This window comes from Helicoverpa zea, chromosome 11 (genome assembly GCF_022581195.2).
Source record: "Helicoverpa zea isolate HzStark_Cry1AcR chromosome 11, ilHelZeax1.1, whole genome shotgun sequence".
In the NCBI taxonomy this organism is placed as follows: domain Eukaryota; kingdom Metazoa; phylum Arthropoda; class Insecta; order Lepidoptera; family Noctuidae; genus Helicoverpa; species Helicoverpa zea.
In genome coordinates this window covers 3,243,039-3,261,935 of record NC_061462.1, presented here as the reverse complement: position 1 = coordinate 3,261,935, position 18,897 = coordinate 3,243,039, and the positions used below count along the sequence as shown (strand labels likewise).

The 18,897-nt window shown below is 35.4% G+C and overlaps 2 protein-coding genes and 1 long non-coding RNA gene across 5 annotated transcripts in view; 1 reads left to right on the top strand and 2 right to left on the bottom strand.

The window, feature by feature from the left end:
- On the top strand, positions 1-7,914 carry LOC124634774 (vacuolar protein sorting-associated protein 72 homolog). Its single transcript, XM_047170449.1, has 9 exons — positions 1-406; positions 875-998; positions 1,479-1,638; positions 2,012-2,188; positions 4,621-4,696; positions 5,154-5,263; positions 6,260-6,401; positions 6,668-6,829; positions 7,207-7,914. The coding sequence occupies exons 1-9, from the start codon at positions 276-278 to the stop codon at positions 7,397-7,399; spliced, it is 1,275 nt and encodes a 424-aa protein (XP_047026405.1). The 5' UTR covers positions 1-275; the 3' UTR covers positions 7,400-7,914.
- On the bottom strand, positions 4,819-5,836 carry LOC124634776. The gene is made up of 2 exons (XR_006984911.1): positions 5,661-5,836; positions 4,819-5,564 (listed from the first exon to the last, which is right to left on the bottom strand). It is a non-coding gene; the product is annotated as an uncharacterized LOC124634776 (long non-coding RNA).
- Positions 7,915-8,467: 553 nt separating the features above from the next.
- The window catches only part of LOC124634773, a 57,230-nt gene continuing 46,800 nt past the window's right edge, over positions 8,468-18,897 (bottom strand). For 2 of the 3 annotated variants that reach the window (XM_047170448.1, XM_047170447.1), the window contains exons 2-5: positions 17,159-17,341; positions 14,415-14,635; positions 9,977-14,129; positions 8,468-9,896 (exon numbers count right to left, since the gene is read on the bottom strand). In XM_047170448.1, coding sequence (XP_047026404.1) covers positions 8,947-9,896; positions 9,977-14,129; positions 14,415-14,635; positions 17,159-17,294 — 5,460 coding nt within the window. In that variant the 5' untranslated portion in view covers positions 17,295-17,341 and the 3' untranslated portion in view covers positions 8,468-8,946. Of the gene's footprint in view, positions 9,897-9,976; positions 14,130-14,414; positions 14,636-17,158; positions 17,342-17,696; positions 17,817-18,897 lie in introns of all 3 variants that reach the window. The other variant, XM_047170446.1, reaches the window with a different exon arrangement.

Below are 18,897 nucleotides of genomic sequence, written 5' to 3'. Positions count from 1 at the left end.
GACTAGACTAAAAATCGGAATGATCAAAACTAAAAATGGACCGGTCTAGTCCATTTTCTACTAATACTTTACAGTTTTATATTACTGGCAGCACGTAAGTAATCTGTCATGTGATGAATGACATGACAACTGACAGTGACACCTGACATTTTGTCAGTTTCGGTTTTGTTGTTTTGTGTATTGTATGCATATTGTATGCGACATAATAGCTATTCTCAACTATCAGAATATTCCAGTAATTTCTGAAACAAATCTTCGTATATTGCAGTATTAAAATGGACAAGAGAGAACGTCGTTCTAATGCGGGGAACCTTCTCGCCAAAGTTCTAGACGAGGAGGAAGATGATGAGTTCTATGCGACAACTTACGGAGGCTTTCAAGAAACTGAAGAAGATAATGATTACATGTATGTTTAAATCAGTTACTATAATAATTTATATTATATTTTACTGCTAATACTTTTACTCATGTACCTTGCTCCCGAGGATTCCCACTGACTGCCTAAAGGTAGATTTTGTTCCTATTTAATCTAAGTAAAAGTGACAGATATGTATTGACTCGGTAAATGAACAAAATAGCCAATTTGCATGCACATAAACAATGCATTTGCCCATCCTATTCTTATAAATATAAAAATGAAACCCGCTTTCCGTTGTCAGGACATAATATGAAAACGGCTTGACCGATTTGGCTGAAAATTAGAGGGGAGGTAACATAGACCCGGGAAAGGTTTTTGTCACCATCCGGCTACGGGACGTGGGTGAAACCGCGGGTGAAAGCTAGTTATCTTATAAAAATTTAAACCACAATACTAAGTTCAATCAAATTACATATACTATGTTTTAAAGTATTTGCCTATTTCTTCCTTTTGCAGGCTAGAGAAAGAAGTAGATGATGAAGTGGATTCAGACTTTAGTATTGATGAAAATGATGAACCTAAATCTGACGAAGAGACGGAGGAGAAACGGACTAGGAAATCAGGCACTAAAGTCTATCAGGTACAACTAGTTTTTAATTGACAATTGACTTATATAAATTACTATTCCATTAAAGTGATATTACAGCGGTTTTGACAAAACATGCAAGAACGACCACTGGCAAACTTAAAATCAAAATAATGCATCTAAATAGGTTCATCCATTTAAGATGGGTGCATTCAGACATGTTATTATATTATCCTCCGAGTCTTTTTCCCAACTATGTTGGCGTCGGCTTCCAATCTAACCGGATGTAGCTGTGTACCAGTGCTTTACAAGGAGTTACTGCCCTATCTGACCTGCTCAACCCAGTTACCCAATACCCCTTGATTAGACTGTCAGACTTACTGGCTAGACATGTTATTACAATGTTGCTAATTGCTGAGTAATTGCCGAAAAATATCAGTATGACATACTAAGAAATAATGGACCTCGTAAAGAATAATTAATGAATTTCAATGGTAACGATAAAATATTTCAATAATTACTTATTTATCCCAGGATCCAAATAAAAAGAAAAAAGGTGGTTCAGCACCAGGACCATCATTGGGTGATAAAGTAAAAAAGGTAAATGAAAGAAAAGCAAAGGAACCAAAAGAAATTAAGCCTAAAGTAGAGAAGACTGAGAAAGCTGAGCGAATAGCATTGGATGCGTCTGTTGGTAAGAGACATGAAAATCTCACTTTTTCAATTAACATTTATGTTCCCGAGTATTGTTTAATTTAAATCTTAAATAATAGGAGTTCTATTTGTTTGACAGACAAATCATAGCCACTATTTGAATGAATGGGGATATATTGCAAAATATATTTTATTAAAATTTTCCCAAGCACATTTTTTTAATTTGGTAACAATAATAAAGTAACATGATATTAAAAAAATACCAATTACTATTTCTGCACTTTTGAAAAGATGCTTGCACTTATCCAATTTTCTATATGACTGTCTAATTTTCTACATCAACTGATTAAAATCCTAATAGTATGAAAAATTTTAATACTAATACTAAGTCATTGTTAAATATCTATTTTCAGAACGTAAATCAATTCGGCAAAGTACTGCGGTCAAGTCAGCGGAAACACAGCAAAGAATCAAGATAAGATCAGAATTAAAAAAGAAAAAAGTCAAGAAAGTTGAAGACCGCATGCCAACACAGGAAGAATTGTTGGCAGAAGCACTTATTACTGAACAAGAGAATCTTAAAAGTTTAAGTATGTATTTTCTATCATCATCATCCTCCGAGCCCTTTTCCCAACTATAGTAGGGGAGGCAAGAGTGCTAAACCGGGAGTGACTCGAGCGTCAATGAGACCTATTAGATTGCGAAGCTTAGATGATAAGAAGAAAAAAATGTCCTGACATACACACACTTTCATCGGTGGGTGGAGCGGCTATAAACTTTCAAAAATGTAAAAAAAAACAGTTGCATGGACATACTGGAGCGCGTCAGATATTAATAGCATGCACGTCGTACGTCATTTTGAAAACATACGTGTATTAATCTGACTGTTTCCATGGTGGGGGTGGTCGTAGGTAAGGGTTAAAAATGGGAAAAAAAATAATTTTATCGAGCGCGACAGATTTTCAAAAGGGGTGTTAAGTGAACCAAAACGAAGTCTCTTATGCAATAATCTGACGATTTAGACGTGACCTAAACTCGTGGCCATTATTTGAAATTGCAAAAAAAAATCGCCATTTTGAAATACTCGAGCGCGTCAGATTAAGATATATATGGTTCATTTATGTACCCTTAACGTAATCATCTTATAATCTGACGATTATCTGGAGAGACTCGCTTAATCTGACAATGGAAAGTTTTTAAAACTAATAATAATCAATACTGTAACCTAATTTTCTTTGAAAAATTAACACCAATGTCCTTGTTTTTTAATTTTGTTATAATCATTATCTAAGTCGTGGTGGCCTAGTGGGTAAAGAACCAACCTCTCAAGTATGTGGATTCGATTCCAGGTCAGGCAAGTACCAATGCAACTTTTCTAAGTTTGTATTTACTGTCAAGTTTATCTTGGATACCAATGTCTGCACAGCAAGTACTTAGTACTTACAAGACATACACGTTGTAGCACTTTGGTATTCCTTTAAAACTTGAGATATCAATAGATTATTTAGTTTTAACTTTTACACACTTTTTGATCTATATCCCAGAACGGACAAACATTTCAACAAAGCTGTCATAATAAAGGTTGTTCTAGATAAAAAGGCCTATCCAATGATATGTATGAAATTGCTATTGGCGGAGTGTACCAATCTGCTCATACATTACATACATTTCTATAATAATTACATTGAATTATATGACATTGATAAATATACATGTGACATAAACAATACAATTGAATCTATAATAACATGGCTTGACGGAATTATCTACGCGTAAATCTTACAAAAACTAATTTTATTCAATTTAATACATATAGATAAAAAATAAGGCTCATCATCATCTGCCTAGCCCTTTTCCCAACTATGTTGGGGTCGGCTTCCAGTCTAACCGGATGACTAGGCCACCACGACTGTATAAAAAGAAGACTATAAAGAGTAATTATAGAGGACATAAATTACAAGAAGTATACGAAATGGCATTTCTCGGTATCACGATAGACAAACAATGCAACTGGAAGGCACACGTATTTAACGAAAGTATCCAATAAAATGAATCGTCTTCGTTAAAAACAGTATATCTGCATACTATGTATGACTTCCTGAGATTAGCGAGTTCAAACAAAAAAACTCTTCAGCTTTATTATATTAGTGTAGATTATTTAAGACCCAAAATGTATCAACACTTATTGCAAATGAATTGAATTGAAAAAAGAGAGAGAGGAATAGAAACCTGGGAGGAGAATACCGGCACGGTATAATCACGTAGCTGCACGCTTTAAACTTTATCGATTAATTTTCCTTACTTCGGCTTATGGGAATCGTCAGATTATATATTTTTCGTGAACGTTGAATTATACCCTTCAAAATAAAAAAAAATTAGCCGCGCTCGAGAACACCAAGATGACGTTTTTTTTTACAAGTTTGTAACCTTCCTACTTCTTATCGTCAATCGCAAATTGTCAGATTACCCTATCTTAATCTGACGCGCTGGAGAATGTCAGATGATATATTTTTTTTTACTAATCTGATCCTTTATTCTAGACACGCGGCTACATATACAGGGCTTATACTTGGTGGAGGTGTTAAATGGGGTAATAGGTACCTCCCTATATACTAATCTGCCGCGCTTGAGTAAATCCCAAAATCCCTTCTAGGCCTCCCCTACTACTATGTTAGGGTCGGCTTCCAGTCTAACTGGATGTAGCTGAGTACCAGTGCTTTACAAGGAGCGACTGCCCTATCTGATCTCCTCAACCCAGTTACCCGGGCAACCCAATTCACCTTGGTTAGACTGGTGTCAGACTTACTGACTTCTGACTACCCGTAATGACTGCCAGGGATGTTCAATGACAGTCAAGTTTAAGTATGTATTTTCTATATGGGAAACAAAACTCTTAGCCCAATTGATTAGTGATGTCACCCTTATTTCTTACTATTCTGTACTCCCCCTTTATACTCCATCATGTGCCTTAAATTGATGTAAAGGTATGTGAATTTTACAATGATTTCAATTGAATTTTCAGAGCAATTTGAACAAATCGAATTGGAGAGGAAAAAGATAAGGCCCACAAAGAAAACTATAACTGGACCTATTATTAGGTAAGTGATCACTTTCATTTTTTCTATATTTTGCCTTACACTGTAACATTGTATTGCACTTGTTAGCTGATTTATTTACTTTTAAAATAAATAGAATCAAAATAAGATAAGAAAATAAAACATTTAGAATCAAAAAGCATGTATTTTGAACAAGTTGAAAACCAGCACTTTTCGAATGTCAACGACAGCCCCCAAGACGCTCCGTTCACGACTGGGAAAATATGTGGTGCTATTAACTCTTCAGCCTAAATGTTTAACATATGTATTAACATAATGTATAGTTTTACACATGTATGCTAGTTTTTAAGGTAACCTATGGGCCATTGATGCCTGAAAATAAAATGGATTTGATTTAACGTTGTAACGCAGCCATTGGTGTTTTGATTCCTTTACTGGAAATGCTGTATGACACTAAAATGAAATTGACTTGTAAACTATATACTTGTATATTTCACAGATATCATACCTTTGCGGTTCCCTGCCTGATAGAAGAATTGCCTCAGGAAGATGAAAAGTCCAACTCATTAGATGAACTCAATCTGAGTGATCTTATTAAAACTGAAGAAGGTAACAAACATTTCCGCTCATTCTTTAATAACTAAAAATAGCATTCACCGTGCTTGCTTTTATTAGTCTTTTTATCGTCCCACTGCTGGGCACAGGCCTCCCCTCACACAGAGAAGGATTGAGCATTAATCGCCATGCTTGCTCAATGCGGGTTGGTTATTTCAGACTTTATAGTCCAGGTTTCCGGAAGATGTTTTCTTTCACCTTTTATTTATCAGCCATTGGTATCCAATATATACTTAGTAAGTATATACATGTAATATGTTGTTTGTCGTTGAAACAAAAAACTAAAGTTGTTGCTCTGTAAAGAGGAATTTAATTTTAAGAACATCAGAAAATCACAATTACAAACACAACTTAGTCTTACATGAAACAAAATATAAATGTTATTACTAACCTGTAAAGAGAAACAACATTAAAAGCTATTGCTTCAGATATTCACTCTTTAACAATGGTATTAATTGATATTATTTGAATTATTTCTAATGAACCTCGCTAAGGCTGCAATTGTAAAAAATCTCCATATTGAACATAGAGGAAAAAGTGCTGTCACCACAGATAATACTTTAAAGTATGTCTAGCCGCAGTATGCGCGGGAAATTCAAATTAAATGAAGTGTGAAAGGGCTTCATTTACATACATACTTAGAAAAGTTGCAATGGTATTTGCCTCGAATCGATACCACACCCTCATACTCAAGAGGTTGGTTCTTGACCCACTCGGCCACCAGGACTTCGTTTTTATAGTACTTACCAAAATCCTTTAATGTACCAAAACATGTTTACATGTGAATAGGCATATTCGTAGTAAGTTGATATTTGCAGCTATATGATAAAAAAAAATCATAATTTCTGGTAAATAAAATAGAAATGAGCCTTTAGTGCGCTTTGAAGTGAGACAAAGCATGATTTCTTCTTCAATACTTCTCTGTCTGCCTACATTTAAGAAGCTCCGTTGAAGTTTAAAGTTTTATAAGGTTTTACTTAAATGTTCCAGCTTTACTTACACCAGGCGACATAGAAATGACAGATGTGAAGACCGAAACGGTTGACCAACCTGATGGAAAAATTGAACCAGGAACTAAAATGAATGTGGACTTCATCGGACCTGATGAAGAGGTTAATATAGAAAATGTGCCGTAAGTTCTGTATTATTTTTATGCTTCTTATTCACACAGTTTTATTTTTCGGGGAAAAAGTGCCTATTGACATTTGTTCCTCTATCTCCCTCTAAAATTTAATCAAATTGGTTTATCGGTTTCTGAATATTTGTTTATATTTGCAACTAAGCAATCTTCCGTCGACAGTTGCTTTAATTTTGCCTTATTTTTCCTGAAACTGTTTAGCCATAGTTACTATGGATTGTGTTAGTAAAAGTTAATATAAACCATGTTTATATTTTTAGTAAAGAAGAGAAACCGGCTAAGAAGAATAAAAAGGATAACATTAAGTACTATGAGCGGACACTATTGACGTTTGAAAATGACATCAACGACGAGGCATTTAGGTCTTGTTTCCCTGAACCAAGGCCCAGGAAACATAGACAAATGCTGTGTGCTGTTACTAAGTAAGTTTTAGAACATCTCAGCACGCTTTGACGGTTTATTTATTAACTAGCTGCAGCCGGGGTCCACCCAATTCCGCCCTCCCCGATAAACGGGCAACACTGAAAGCATTTTTCAATGTTCCTGAGTTATTTGTTCTTAGTTGATTCTTAAGGATAAATATATTCCTACATGTAGGTTGTAGGTAATTAGTAAAAAAAAGTAGGTATACTTCGCTTATTACAATCTGAAAACTTATAAGTTCTTAAGTATGTTTCAGATTTTTCGATAAGCTAACGCAATAATTGTTATTGTATAATCTGCTATGGAAAAACTTCACTACCGTCTACTATACTTACAAAATACCTAAAAAAATTGTCACACCTTTTTTTCTTTACAGACAACCAGCTCGCTACATAGATCCTGTAACGAAGTTACCATACAGTAGCGTAGACGCATTCCGTATTATTCGCGAAGCCTATTACCAACAGTTAGAGGCTCGAGGTGATAGGAACGACCCGGAAATAGCCGCCTGGCTGGAGTGGCGACGGGCTGATCAAGCGTCTACATACGTTCAGATACATATTAAATAATTCGTTGTAAGTTTCTCAATCTGGTAGTAATTGTATGGTAGATTTTGAGCCTGGCTTCAATGGCGATGGGCTGATCAAGCTTCTACATACGTTTAGATACATATTAAGTAATTAGTTGTAAGTTTATCTGTATAGTAGTAATTATATATATTCTTTATTGCACACTTAACAATACATAATAAAATAATAAAGACAGTTTATGTACAATGGCGAGCTTAACCCAGAATTGGGTTCTCTTACAGCCAACCTTAAAGCCATGGAGAGATTTGATAGTGGTAGGGTAGATTAATTGTATACAATTGTTTTGCATCAAAACAGCTAAATAATTTTGTTTTCAACCAACTGCTTAAAACCTGAGAACTTTTTTTTGTATTTTTTTCTGATTTCTCAATCTTCAATATTTTTTTTTTTGTGTAAATATATCTCACAGTTAGCTTCAGTTGATATAAATTTAAGTCTCAAATCCACACCTTTTTGTATAGTTAACAAATAAATAAAATGTCTTTTTTCTAAAATTCCTTTTTTTTTAATAATACATAATTGATTACTAGCTTTGACCCAGTTTATTTCATAACAAAGTGGTATATCGGGTGTGTCATACCTGTACACATTAAATCCTATCACATACCTATACTATTAGAGGGATATATTGTCTTGAAAGCTCACATCGATAGAAACCTTTGACATGCTCTAACATCCAAAGTACCTACTCACAATTGGTGAGTAGTATTTTAGTAAGAAATGTTGCGCTTAAAAAGACCTTACAAATGACATACGACTCATTAATACAGGGAAAGAAGACCAACATCCAAACATTTCGCCCATTCTACTTTGGAACTATTTATGTATAAATGCTGATTTCTACTCCACCCACTTTTTAAAATGGTGTTCTAATACTCGCAGATTTTTATTCTATTTAGGCACCTACTTTGTTCGAAAATATTATTTTTGCGTATTCTTATGTTTGCTTTCTGTTCATTGACGTATATTAATCTATATTAACATTTTTAATTTAATGTGATTAGGAATGACACACTTTGTATAAAGACATGAATGAGAAGACGAAAGAAATATTAATTTTATTTAATGTAGAATAAATAGTTACAGTAAAATCTTAAAACTTAATAATTAGATTCAATAACTGTACAAAATTGTACATGGTAATAACTAGCGAAATACAATAGCAACACAAAGCTGGCAAAAAATACAAAAATGTTGTATAATATGTATTAAAAAAATTCAATAATGTTATAAAGCCATACTAATATTTCAATTTATCATCATACAAAACAGAGACTATGGAACATAAAAAAATATTCAAAGAACACAAATAGAGCCCATCTGATACAATTCAACTTAAAATAACTAATACTTAAAATAAAACTGAGTATTAACTACGTTTTTAGGTACTAGTAAATACTGTAATTTCTAAGATTATGACTATAATCCTTTAGAATGACTGAACGCTGAAAACGATGCTTTCCTATTTAGCTGAATTTGTCAAATATTGTCTCGAATACTTTAGAAAAGAGAAACCATCAAATAATCTAAAGGTCTTCAGTGAATTTAGGATTTAATCTTAAGTCAGGCACACTGTTTCTTCGCGGCTTCCTCTCTTTCAGTTCCTTCAATGAGATAAGACCAGATGCTTTGACGTCCAATCTCGAATGATATTTTGACGGGTCTGTCGTCGGCAAATATGGGTACTCACTCAAATAGGTCTGAGCATTTTTCACAGTCACGGTATGCTGTTTGGCGAAATCAGTCAACTGTGATTCAGCAATTTCGTAAGAGTTGATGGTGTTATCCGCAATGTTTTCCATAGATCGAAATGCTTCGAGCACTGCTTTCTTATGTGGTATGCCCCTTAAACTACCCTGGCGACTCAGTTTCCCTTCAGTCACGTCGGTAAATAAATCCTCCACATTGAATTTCTCTGATATCTTTACCAGTTTCTGGTTTGAACTGCTTTCTTGGCTTTCCTGTAGCTGATTCCATATCTTAGATATTTCTGACGACGGCATGGAATGAGATTTAATCTTTTTCTTTACCCTTTTCTGTGGTCGTTCGCTTTCGAGAGATTCTGTTGATTGCTTTTGCAGGAGCTGTTCACATTCGTTTAATTTTCGTGGTCTTTTAGTTTCGCTCAGTTCTTCGATTGATTGGAAGAATTCTTTTGCTAATTTGAATCTATGTTTATATTCTATGTGAGCTGGTTCTACTTCTCTTTCAGGTGACGACTCGCTAGACTTATCTGGACTACATTCTACAATCTCTAGTTCAATGTCTGAGAGGCTAAGGTACGTTGTTTCCTTATTGTCATGAGAAACGATATTAACGTCAAACGAGCCGGACGTTCTAGTGTCTAAACTCAGGTTGCTAACTGTTTCTGAATCCCTGCTGCTCCACATATTAGTTGGCGTGACTCCTGGGGTGGTCGTCTTTGATTCACAGTTTGATACACTCCCTCGATCCATGGCCCGCCTATGTACAGCATCTGAAATTATATTATATTTTTGATTACTGTGATGTTTCTCTGTCTTTAGAGAACTAATTTAGGATTTAATTTAAACTCACCTGAAGTTATGCTGTTCGCTTGGGAATATCTCTGTGAATCTGCAGAACCGGTCCTGAACACCCTCTTTGCTGGTTTTGGCGCAGTAGCGGTCTTAGTTACGCTTTCATAAAGTGATATGAAACTCTTTACATTAATCTTAGGCAATTCGTCGCATGATTTATATTTATCTAAGCCGTCATCGCTTGTATCGTTTGGAATCTTGTTGAAAATGTCCATCTCTGATTTACTGAATGACTTCTTTCGAAGAGTCTCGCCTCTCTTTTCAGTAGGCTGATATTCCTCACTAGACTCTTTTTCTGACATTTTAACGTGGTCTTTTGATTTAGGTGACTGTACTGATTCTTCAGGTACGTAAAGGGTTTCATCCATGGTCTGATTATGTGCACTATGAACCATTCTGGCTCTTTTGTTTTTCAAATTAAGAGCGTCAGTTACGATGACATTTTTAGTTTCGTTGATTCTATGCTTAGGAATATCATTATGTGTGTCCTTTATTAGTTCTTCGAAAGTTACTGCGTGTTTATCACTGTCTCGTTTTTGACTAACATTTTGCATTGATTGACTTTTCCTTCGGGCCCACGGTAATTCTTCCGTGTTAGACATGTTATGGAACAAAGATATTCGACTAGAAACTAGACCACTCTCGTGACACATTCCGGCTACATCTGTTGAAGGAACATCAGCAGCTGCTGGTTTCCCTAAAAATGTGTCAATTTTATTTAATATTTGTTGTCTTGATGTCCCAAAGAATCGTTTAGGGCTTGTTTCGAATGCCTTGAAGACTTCTTCTGGTAATTCTTGTTTGACTGGCTGTGGTGCAGTGATCGATAAAACATCGTTATTATTGTAATTTTCCACTTTAATTTCTACAGGCACTTCAACTCTATTTGAACTTGTGGGGGGCTCGTGTGATGGGCTCTGGGTGATTCTATTAATTTTGGGGGATTTCGTTTTCAGAGCAATAGCCTCAACTTCTACCTGATCTGTTTCTAACTTCTCATCCCAATATTTTTTCCATCTTTCAACTAATTTTTCATCTGTTGACTGTGATTTTTCATCTGAACTTAATTCATCTTTAAAAATATGTCTTATGGCAGGCTCATGTACTTTATTCTCTAGCTCTTTATCATCAGCTTGATTCACACTTTTGACTTGACTGTAATCCCCTGCGCTTAGGAAATTTTTCACTATTTGTTTGCCCTTTCGCTTGCTTAGTGAATCGTGTTTTAACTGTTTCGCTGGAATACGCTTTTTCTTGGGAAGTGTCGACGTCTCTGCTGATTTTGCCTCTATTTGGCGTATCCTTTCATCCCAATACTTCTTCTTTTCGAGTACTATATTACTACGGCTTGTTTCACCGAATTGCGTTTCATCTTTATGGCCCTTGTTATTTTCAAGGGTTTGATTATGTTCAATACGAAGGGGTTGACTTACTGAAATGGATTCAGTGACATTTGTCTGAACCTCAGAAATCGTTCCTTCAAATTCTTCATCGTGTCTTTTCACATCTGATACTTCAGATGCAGAATCGACACTAACATCCTTGGTTTGTGTTACATATTCCACCTCCATGCAATGAAGTTTATCTTCATCTGCAACGGCTATGGAACTGGTTTCTGAATTAGGAAAGTATTCTTGGTACATGTCGTTTAGTTCAGCAAATGCCACTGTCACACTGTCAGTCTCCCCTTGTTTTGAACATAAATCAGTTTTAGATAGATCTTTTGTGCCTGATGATATGCTTCTGTCGCTTTCTTCAATGATAGGTGTGAACGTTGGTCGTTTAATTTCCCATTTATGCGGTTTCGGTTCTTCCTGAGATTTACCCGGTTCGGTTTTTAATTCGTTGCAGGTTTGCCAAATTTCTCTTTCAGCGGGGCCCATGTTTACTATTTCTTCTTGTTTTAATCCAAAATGGTCGTCACTAGGAGAAAACTTCTGTTTACTTATGGTCTCGCACAGTGTTGAATTTTCGTTATTATTGCTATCTGGAGAGCTGTTATTGTCATCGATACTTACATACGCAGAATCCCATATATCTTTCCTGGGCGTAAGATTTCTTTCTGAGTCACTCTGAAAAGGATCGAACGGGTTCTCACTTGTTGTCGATTCATTGGAGTTATCTATGGTTTCTGTCAAATTAGACTCCAAACTATGAAATGTAGATGAGGCATTTTCGAACGAAATATTTTCAGTTTTACTACCTTTTGGCAAATTCAAATTATTATGCAAAGCAGTTGAAAACAGTGACTCTGGAACTGCCTCAGTTTTTTTCTCTTGGTTAATACTACCTTTGCTTTTCTTACTTTTTTCAGTACCAGGTAATACTAACGATCTCAATTGTGGCTCAGGAGAACGAGCTCTCAACATAGGCGGCAAGGAAACTGGAGCTCCAATGATAAAATCTGTCAATGGTGGTGGCTGCTCAAAAGTAGCAGATTGGTGATGATGCATGAAGAAGGGATTTACAAATTCATTGCCGAGGGCTTCCTCACTAACCAGCTCAGATTTAGGGTCAATGAACACAGATTCATCGCGATTAACTTTTTCTCCTGAAATAATTTTGAAGACCGGTGTCTTTGGTCTTTCAAACACTATAGGATCTGGTTTTAGTGGAGAAATGTCATCTACTTCAATAAATGGGTTGCTATTGATTGGTGAAGGTGTGACATTAGGATCAATTACAATAGTTATTGAACTATCCCGAGTCTCTTCATTTTGGCAGTTGTTTGTTTCATATTCTGAAGCTACAAATGGTCCTAAGTTCTTAGAAGCGACATAATTTTCTTCAAACATTTCATTCAGGAAGGGATTGTTTGTACTTGATGGTGTCATCCTGTCAGAAATATTATCCTCTTGATCCTCGTTTGATACATTGTATCCGTCCAAGCTATCGGGACTATCTATTCTCGCGGATTCCATGGGAATGTTAATCTTAACGTTCTCTATCTCAGTCCAAGAACTATTTGGTTCACTATCATAGTAAGTAGATTTTTCTGCTCTAAGAGAAACTGAGATACTTTCCGGCACAATGAATTTCTCACGCAATTCTGGTATAATGTAAGGCTTGATATTTGTTTCTGTGAGAGTTGAATTTACGATATCAGGAATCTCTTGTTTGGTCCTTGATCGCATAAAATTATCGTTCTTTGTCAATTGTGTAAATTGTTTTTCAGCCACGAGATTATTAAATATTTTACAAACACGATTCATAGCTAAGATTTTTAAAGCAACTTTATTGAATCTTTTACTCGTGATCGCAGTTTGTTTTTCACTCTCGATGTCAGAATACGTTTCACTATCGAAATTCAAGATGTCGCTGTCAGTGTCGGTTGCCATTAAAATCTTAGCTTCATCATCACTTATTTTCTCCAGAGTACCATTTTCTTTTAATAACATCTTCTCAGTAACGAAGTCTACTATTCGTAAAACGACTTTTCTGTCGGTTTTTACGTCAACGATATCTATTTCTTCGCCATCTTCTAAACAGAAGTTGTCTTTTTCTAAGGTACTTATGATGTTGTGGGAAGCTGTAATTGTAAACGGTGAACCAACAATGCTCTGACCTCTGCTTGTAATCGAGATGGAATATTTCCCTTCCATGTTAACCACGTATCCTATTTTCGCATGATCCTTTCTTGTGTCTACTTCGATGTCAATATCATACTTGGTTTTTGGTATGTAATATGTTTTGTTCATATCGTTTTTACCATAAGCTCTTAGGTACGTTGCTCCTTGTGTTATTGGTAGAACATTTTCGGTGAAGGTTTGTTTTGATTGCAGACCCAAGAGCTTTTGTCGGATCATCTGTGCTTTGCCCAGTATCGGTGGTAATACAGTCATACCATACGTGTCTCGAGGCCCTCTGATTAGGATGGTTATTTCTCCAGGATCTAAAGCTTGTTGAGCAGTGGGATATATCTTGAAATAGGCTTTATTATTCACTTGGGCTGCAGTTAATCCTGAGCCTTTAGCAACATAGTCAAGAGTGAATTGTGTGGTTTCTGGAGAAGTTCTTTGTGACACAGGTTTTGAAACAGGAGGCGTTAATTTCGAAAGTGCTTGTCGAATGCGGTCTAGGTAAGTAGCGAGCTTCCATTCTTGGTGTCTGCTTAACGAGTCGTTTGACTCCAGCTCTTGGCGGGAGAAGACCTGAAAACCACAAAGTTTTGTTTAAGTTATTATTATAACATATTTTTTTTAAACGTCTGAACCTATTGGGACAGGTACGTAATTACATATTTAGATACATAGGTTTTCTGAGACAGATTTAGATAGTTATTGGCAATCGTAAGAGACTATTCTTTGAAAACAAAACAATTAGGAATACTAAAATGAGGAATATTAAGTCGGTTAAGAATCCTACCAATTTGTGACTTTAAGCACAATCAGATATCTGGGGACTTAAAAAAGTTCCATAAAAAAAGTCAGACTCACAGGTTCAACACCAAGATAATGGTCGGCTATAGCTTGCGCGTGCTTCAGAGACAGCCTCGTGGGCGGGTGGCCTGCACAGGCGCCGGGCAGGGCCGCGTCTAACACGCCGCAGAGCACCCACCCGTGCCGCCATACCGTGTCCAGGTGTTCGACTCGCACGGGACCAGCCGACGCGAGCCATTGTAGCACTGCTTGCTTTTGTTCCTCGCTTGAGAAGACTACTGTGGACAATGGAGAAAAACAATTGAAGATTCAATGTTTATAAAAGGCAGCTGAAGTTGGTCGAAGTAGTGGCCGCTCTAGGCTAAGTTACACATCAGAAACATTACACATATAATTAACTGTTTACATTTTGTGTTGATACAAAAAAAACCATATGTGTTTATCCAGGATATCACCTATCTACATACCAAATTTCAAATAAATCGGTGTAGCCGTTTTTTCGTGAAAGAATAACAGTCATACATTCATACATTCTCACAAACTTTTACATTTATAATACCTATTATTAGGATTGCAAAAATATAAAAAGTAAATAATGATATCATTATTTAGTCCAATTAAACCTGGCTTCCTATCTCCTATATCCTGATTGAGGAGAGAAAGAATAATGCTTTAAGATTGCGTTTTTTTTTGCATTATATGAAAATAAAACCGTTTCGAGAAATAAATGAATAGCTCCATTAGCACATAATCTTAGATTTAATAAAAAAGCCGTGAGGAAACCACACTGTTCATCCGATACCGCGTTACAAAACACGCAATGAAAAACATTTATCATTGCACTTGACAGTTGCAAACACTTTCCAATGCCATATTATTTCATTCATTATTTCCCCGTTCATTGAGAAGACAATATGATTGCAGCTGTGTTATAATTACCTTTGTTCATGAATTAAATGTTTCAAAATATTACTTTGTAATTGCAGGTATTTATAAGGTTGTATCCTTCCATTCATTTCTGCTAAGTAAATAATAATTAATTGTTTAAAATCAGTAGAAAAAAAAACATCCGGCTTCACCATTTGAGTTTGAAACGTTATTGTGGTCAAAGTTCATCACAAGAGTTAATAGTATAGTATAAGACCAAAAACAACTATGATACTATCATGAATTTCCAGTTCATATCTTACATCTTCATCATCAAATCAGTTCAACAGTACCATATTATTGTATTGTCATCAAAACCACATCCATTCAACCACATTCGTTACCAATTTTCATTACGCTGCAATTCATGCAAGATATTATATAAATTAGTAAGGTACTTTAGATTCCATTATTAACATAGTTACACGAAGGTCGACTTAATAAAAGTTTGGTAAAAAGACAGACATACCAACAGGATAGAACAACCAACCATTTGCTATCATCAAGTCACAATTAACATTTACACTGCACTCCAAAAAAATGGCACCACTATTAAAACCACTTGCTTAAAATTGCCACTGGAGCAAATACGGAGGAAAGTCTTTATTTATCCAACACTGCACTGAGATTAGACATAAACTGGTCATAAAGTAAGTGAAACTGAGTTATAAAAACAATTTTATGCAAAAGATAAAGATCGAGCCAAAGGTTAACGGTTCTGCATGTGAATTGTTGGTAAAAGTTCTTTCTTATAAAGCTGTGTGTCCACTGATTGATTGTAGAGAAAATGAGCGCTTTGAGATCTTGAGACGGTAGATATGGGAATTAGAGAGCAGTATAAGCGGATATTAATTGATCTTTTATATGTGTGCCCTACATAAACGTGAGCCTAATGGATAGGTAATTTCCTCTATAGCTCAATGCTAAAAGCTATATACAAGAAGTCTCACAAGCATTTAGGAGAGATCATTTGAACTTTCAAAGACAAAATAAGCAACGTAAATTCAATAAGCCTAAATGTCGGTGGTACCTAAGTAGCTGCCTAACCAATTATCTACCTGAAGGCAGGAAGAATGCCATATTTTCGTACCTCAAGCTTTATAAACGTAGGTCCTTTATCAAGGAGGTGTCCACTAAAATTTTGAAAAGAACTTTCTTCAAAGAAAACTCAAAGCTATCTTCGTCTTTGTGCTCTCTCCTTAAATTTCGCTTTCATAAGATTCTAGGTCGAGATAAAAGTTTGTACTAAATTCTTTGAACAATAAATAAACACTTGGCTACTACTTATTTAGGTAAGAATTTAGCTATTTTTATACGTCTGACTGTGAGAACTGTGGGAAATTTTCTCACGATCTTTTTTTCCGAATAATAAAACAATGGGTGATAAAGCGATAAATGTTTTGGTTTTGATGAGCTATGTAGGTACCTTTGCTATTTTATATCTCGTTATAGAGAGTTTTTTTAATATTTTTAAAACTATTTACACATAACGACCTCGATGGCGCAGTGGTCATCATGCCGGACCGCCGAACCTGAGGTCCCGGGTTCGATTCCCGGTTCGGTCGACATTTGTGTGATGAGCATGCTTGTTGGCTGTGGTCTGGGTGTTATGATATCTATTTATAAATATGTATATATGTAGCTATATGTAGTTTATCAGTTGTGTTAGCACCCATAACACAAGTTAATAAATAACTTACCATGGGGCTAACCGACCGTGTGTGAAAAAGGTGTCCCGACATTATATAACTGCATTTTGCGTAGTCATTTCGTAGTATTAAAACCACAGCTATGATATGCAACTAGCTTACTACCAAGTATCAAAAGGTTAATATCATAATAGCTAAATAAAAATTAAGCTCGTTAATACTTACTAGCTCTAAAAGCCGAGTCAATATGCTTCAAAATTCTGAACAAGAAACTCTGCTGCCCCCAGAATAGTGTAAGTAGTGTAGCCGGCGCGAGATACCGCAGCGTGGTCAGTATGGCGTCCAGGGCCACAGACCACATGCCTCGGTTCGCTTCGAATTCGGGATACTCCGGTATCGTGAACAACCCTGGAATGATGAGAAAAAAATCTGATTAAGAATTGGTGTAAGTAGCAGACAAGACAGGAGTTCATTGGTTTTGGTTAAAAAAGTTTGCTAAACTTTTGGTGGGCTGCTTCTATATATTTGTCATAACCCTCGTAATATTCCCTATTGAACAGTTAAAGTATGTCAGTTAAGCTATGCCTTTAAATAATAATAAAAAAAAACAAAGAACTTTGTTTTTTCATCATACCTTTCGTGGAAAACTAAAAATATAATACTTAATACTACCCAAAATAGACGTTTAAGAAGCGTGGGTCGCTTAAAAAATTCAACGAAGTTAAAGTTTTTGAAGAAAATAAAAACCTTTTTTCATACTGACCAATGCTTCGCGGGTGCTTCTCTTTGAACACATTTTCTTTGTACCGTTTCACTAAATCCTCAATGCTGTCTGACATTTTGTTTCTATTTTTGAGTCGCCATTATCTTTGTAACATGAAAGCTATGAAAATAACTAAGATATTTTAAAAGGAAGCTCTGATTTTTATTTCTTGGAAAATGAGTTGAATTTTGGTCGCATTTATTTTTAGTTACCTACTTAAGTATTTCTCGACTTTTTATGAATAGATACAGTTATAAAAGACATTATTCATGGTGAATACTTAATAAGTAGCTTACAACCTAACCGAAACCTCATTTTTTAAGATTTTTCTGATACCAATGAAATTAAGAAATAAAGCTGGGCCAACCGTCAGTTGCACAAAGATCCATTAAAATTAAAGCTTCATTAAATCTATTGCTAACACATTTTATCTTGTTGACAAAGAAAGAGTCAGCAATAGACTTAAAGAAGCTTTAACTTTAATGGACCTTTGTGCAACTGACGGTAAGTCATTTATAAGAGTTAAGTTTTCACCTATTACACCTATTGAGTATGTGTGAGGTGAATCATTTACTATTAGTTTCCTGTGACAAATAGGCGTTGTCGCATTCATCTAGTTACGGAAGAGTTATTATCAGAATGAGGTGTGATGTGAGTTTAAATCTTGTGCGATAACGGAGATTATTTACCGGGCAGATGAATGATGTAAACTATAGTTCGGCCATTCAGAGAATGCGTTCCTGACACGTCGCGATTGAACTGACGACGTAACTTTGCAATGGCGTTGCAGTTACGATAAAAATATTTTTGCTGGTTGTTTACCGTTTTAACAATTGAGGAGCATTAAAACAACATTATTATATCAATAATCAATGAATGTTATAATTTTGTGCCAAACTGAGTGTCAAATAACTTGGTAAACAATATTTTTCTAAATCTATACTGCGCTATTACAAGGTTATGTCAGCGGTTTATATTTTGTAGTGCTGTGCTAAAAATAACAGGCAAGTATCGTAATCTGTTCTTATACAGTTATAATATAAAATAATACGTTTTGATTTTCTTTTTAAGAATTGGAAAATAATGGACTATAAGACTTAATTATAACGTTTATGAAATATAAAAATAAAACTATGACCAAACCGCATTTTTATACTTAGATTAAAAATGGTAACCCCAAATGGCGTTATGGGCCGCCATT

What these genes read in the sequence shown, in the direction of transcription:
- LOC124634774 (XM_047170449.1), top strand. Translation starts at nt 276, where the DNA reads ATGGACAAGAGAGAACGTCGTTCTAATGCGGGGAACCTTCTCGCCAAA. An exon ending in ATAACTGGACCTATTATTAG is followed by an intron (nt 4,697 to 5,153) that starts GTAAGTGATCAC and finishes TATATTTCACAG; the next exon opens with ATATCATACCTTTGCGGTTC. An exon ending in ATGCTGTGTGCTGTTACTAA is followed by an intron (nt 6,830 to 7,206) that starts GTAAGTTTTAGA and finishes TTTTCTTTACAG; the next exon opens with ACAACCAGCTCGCTACATAG.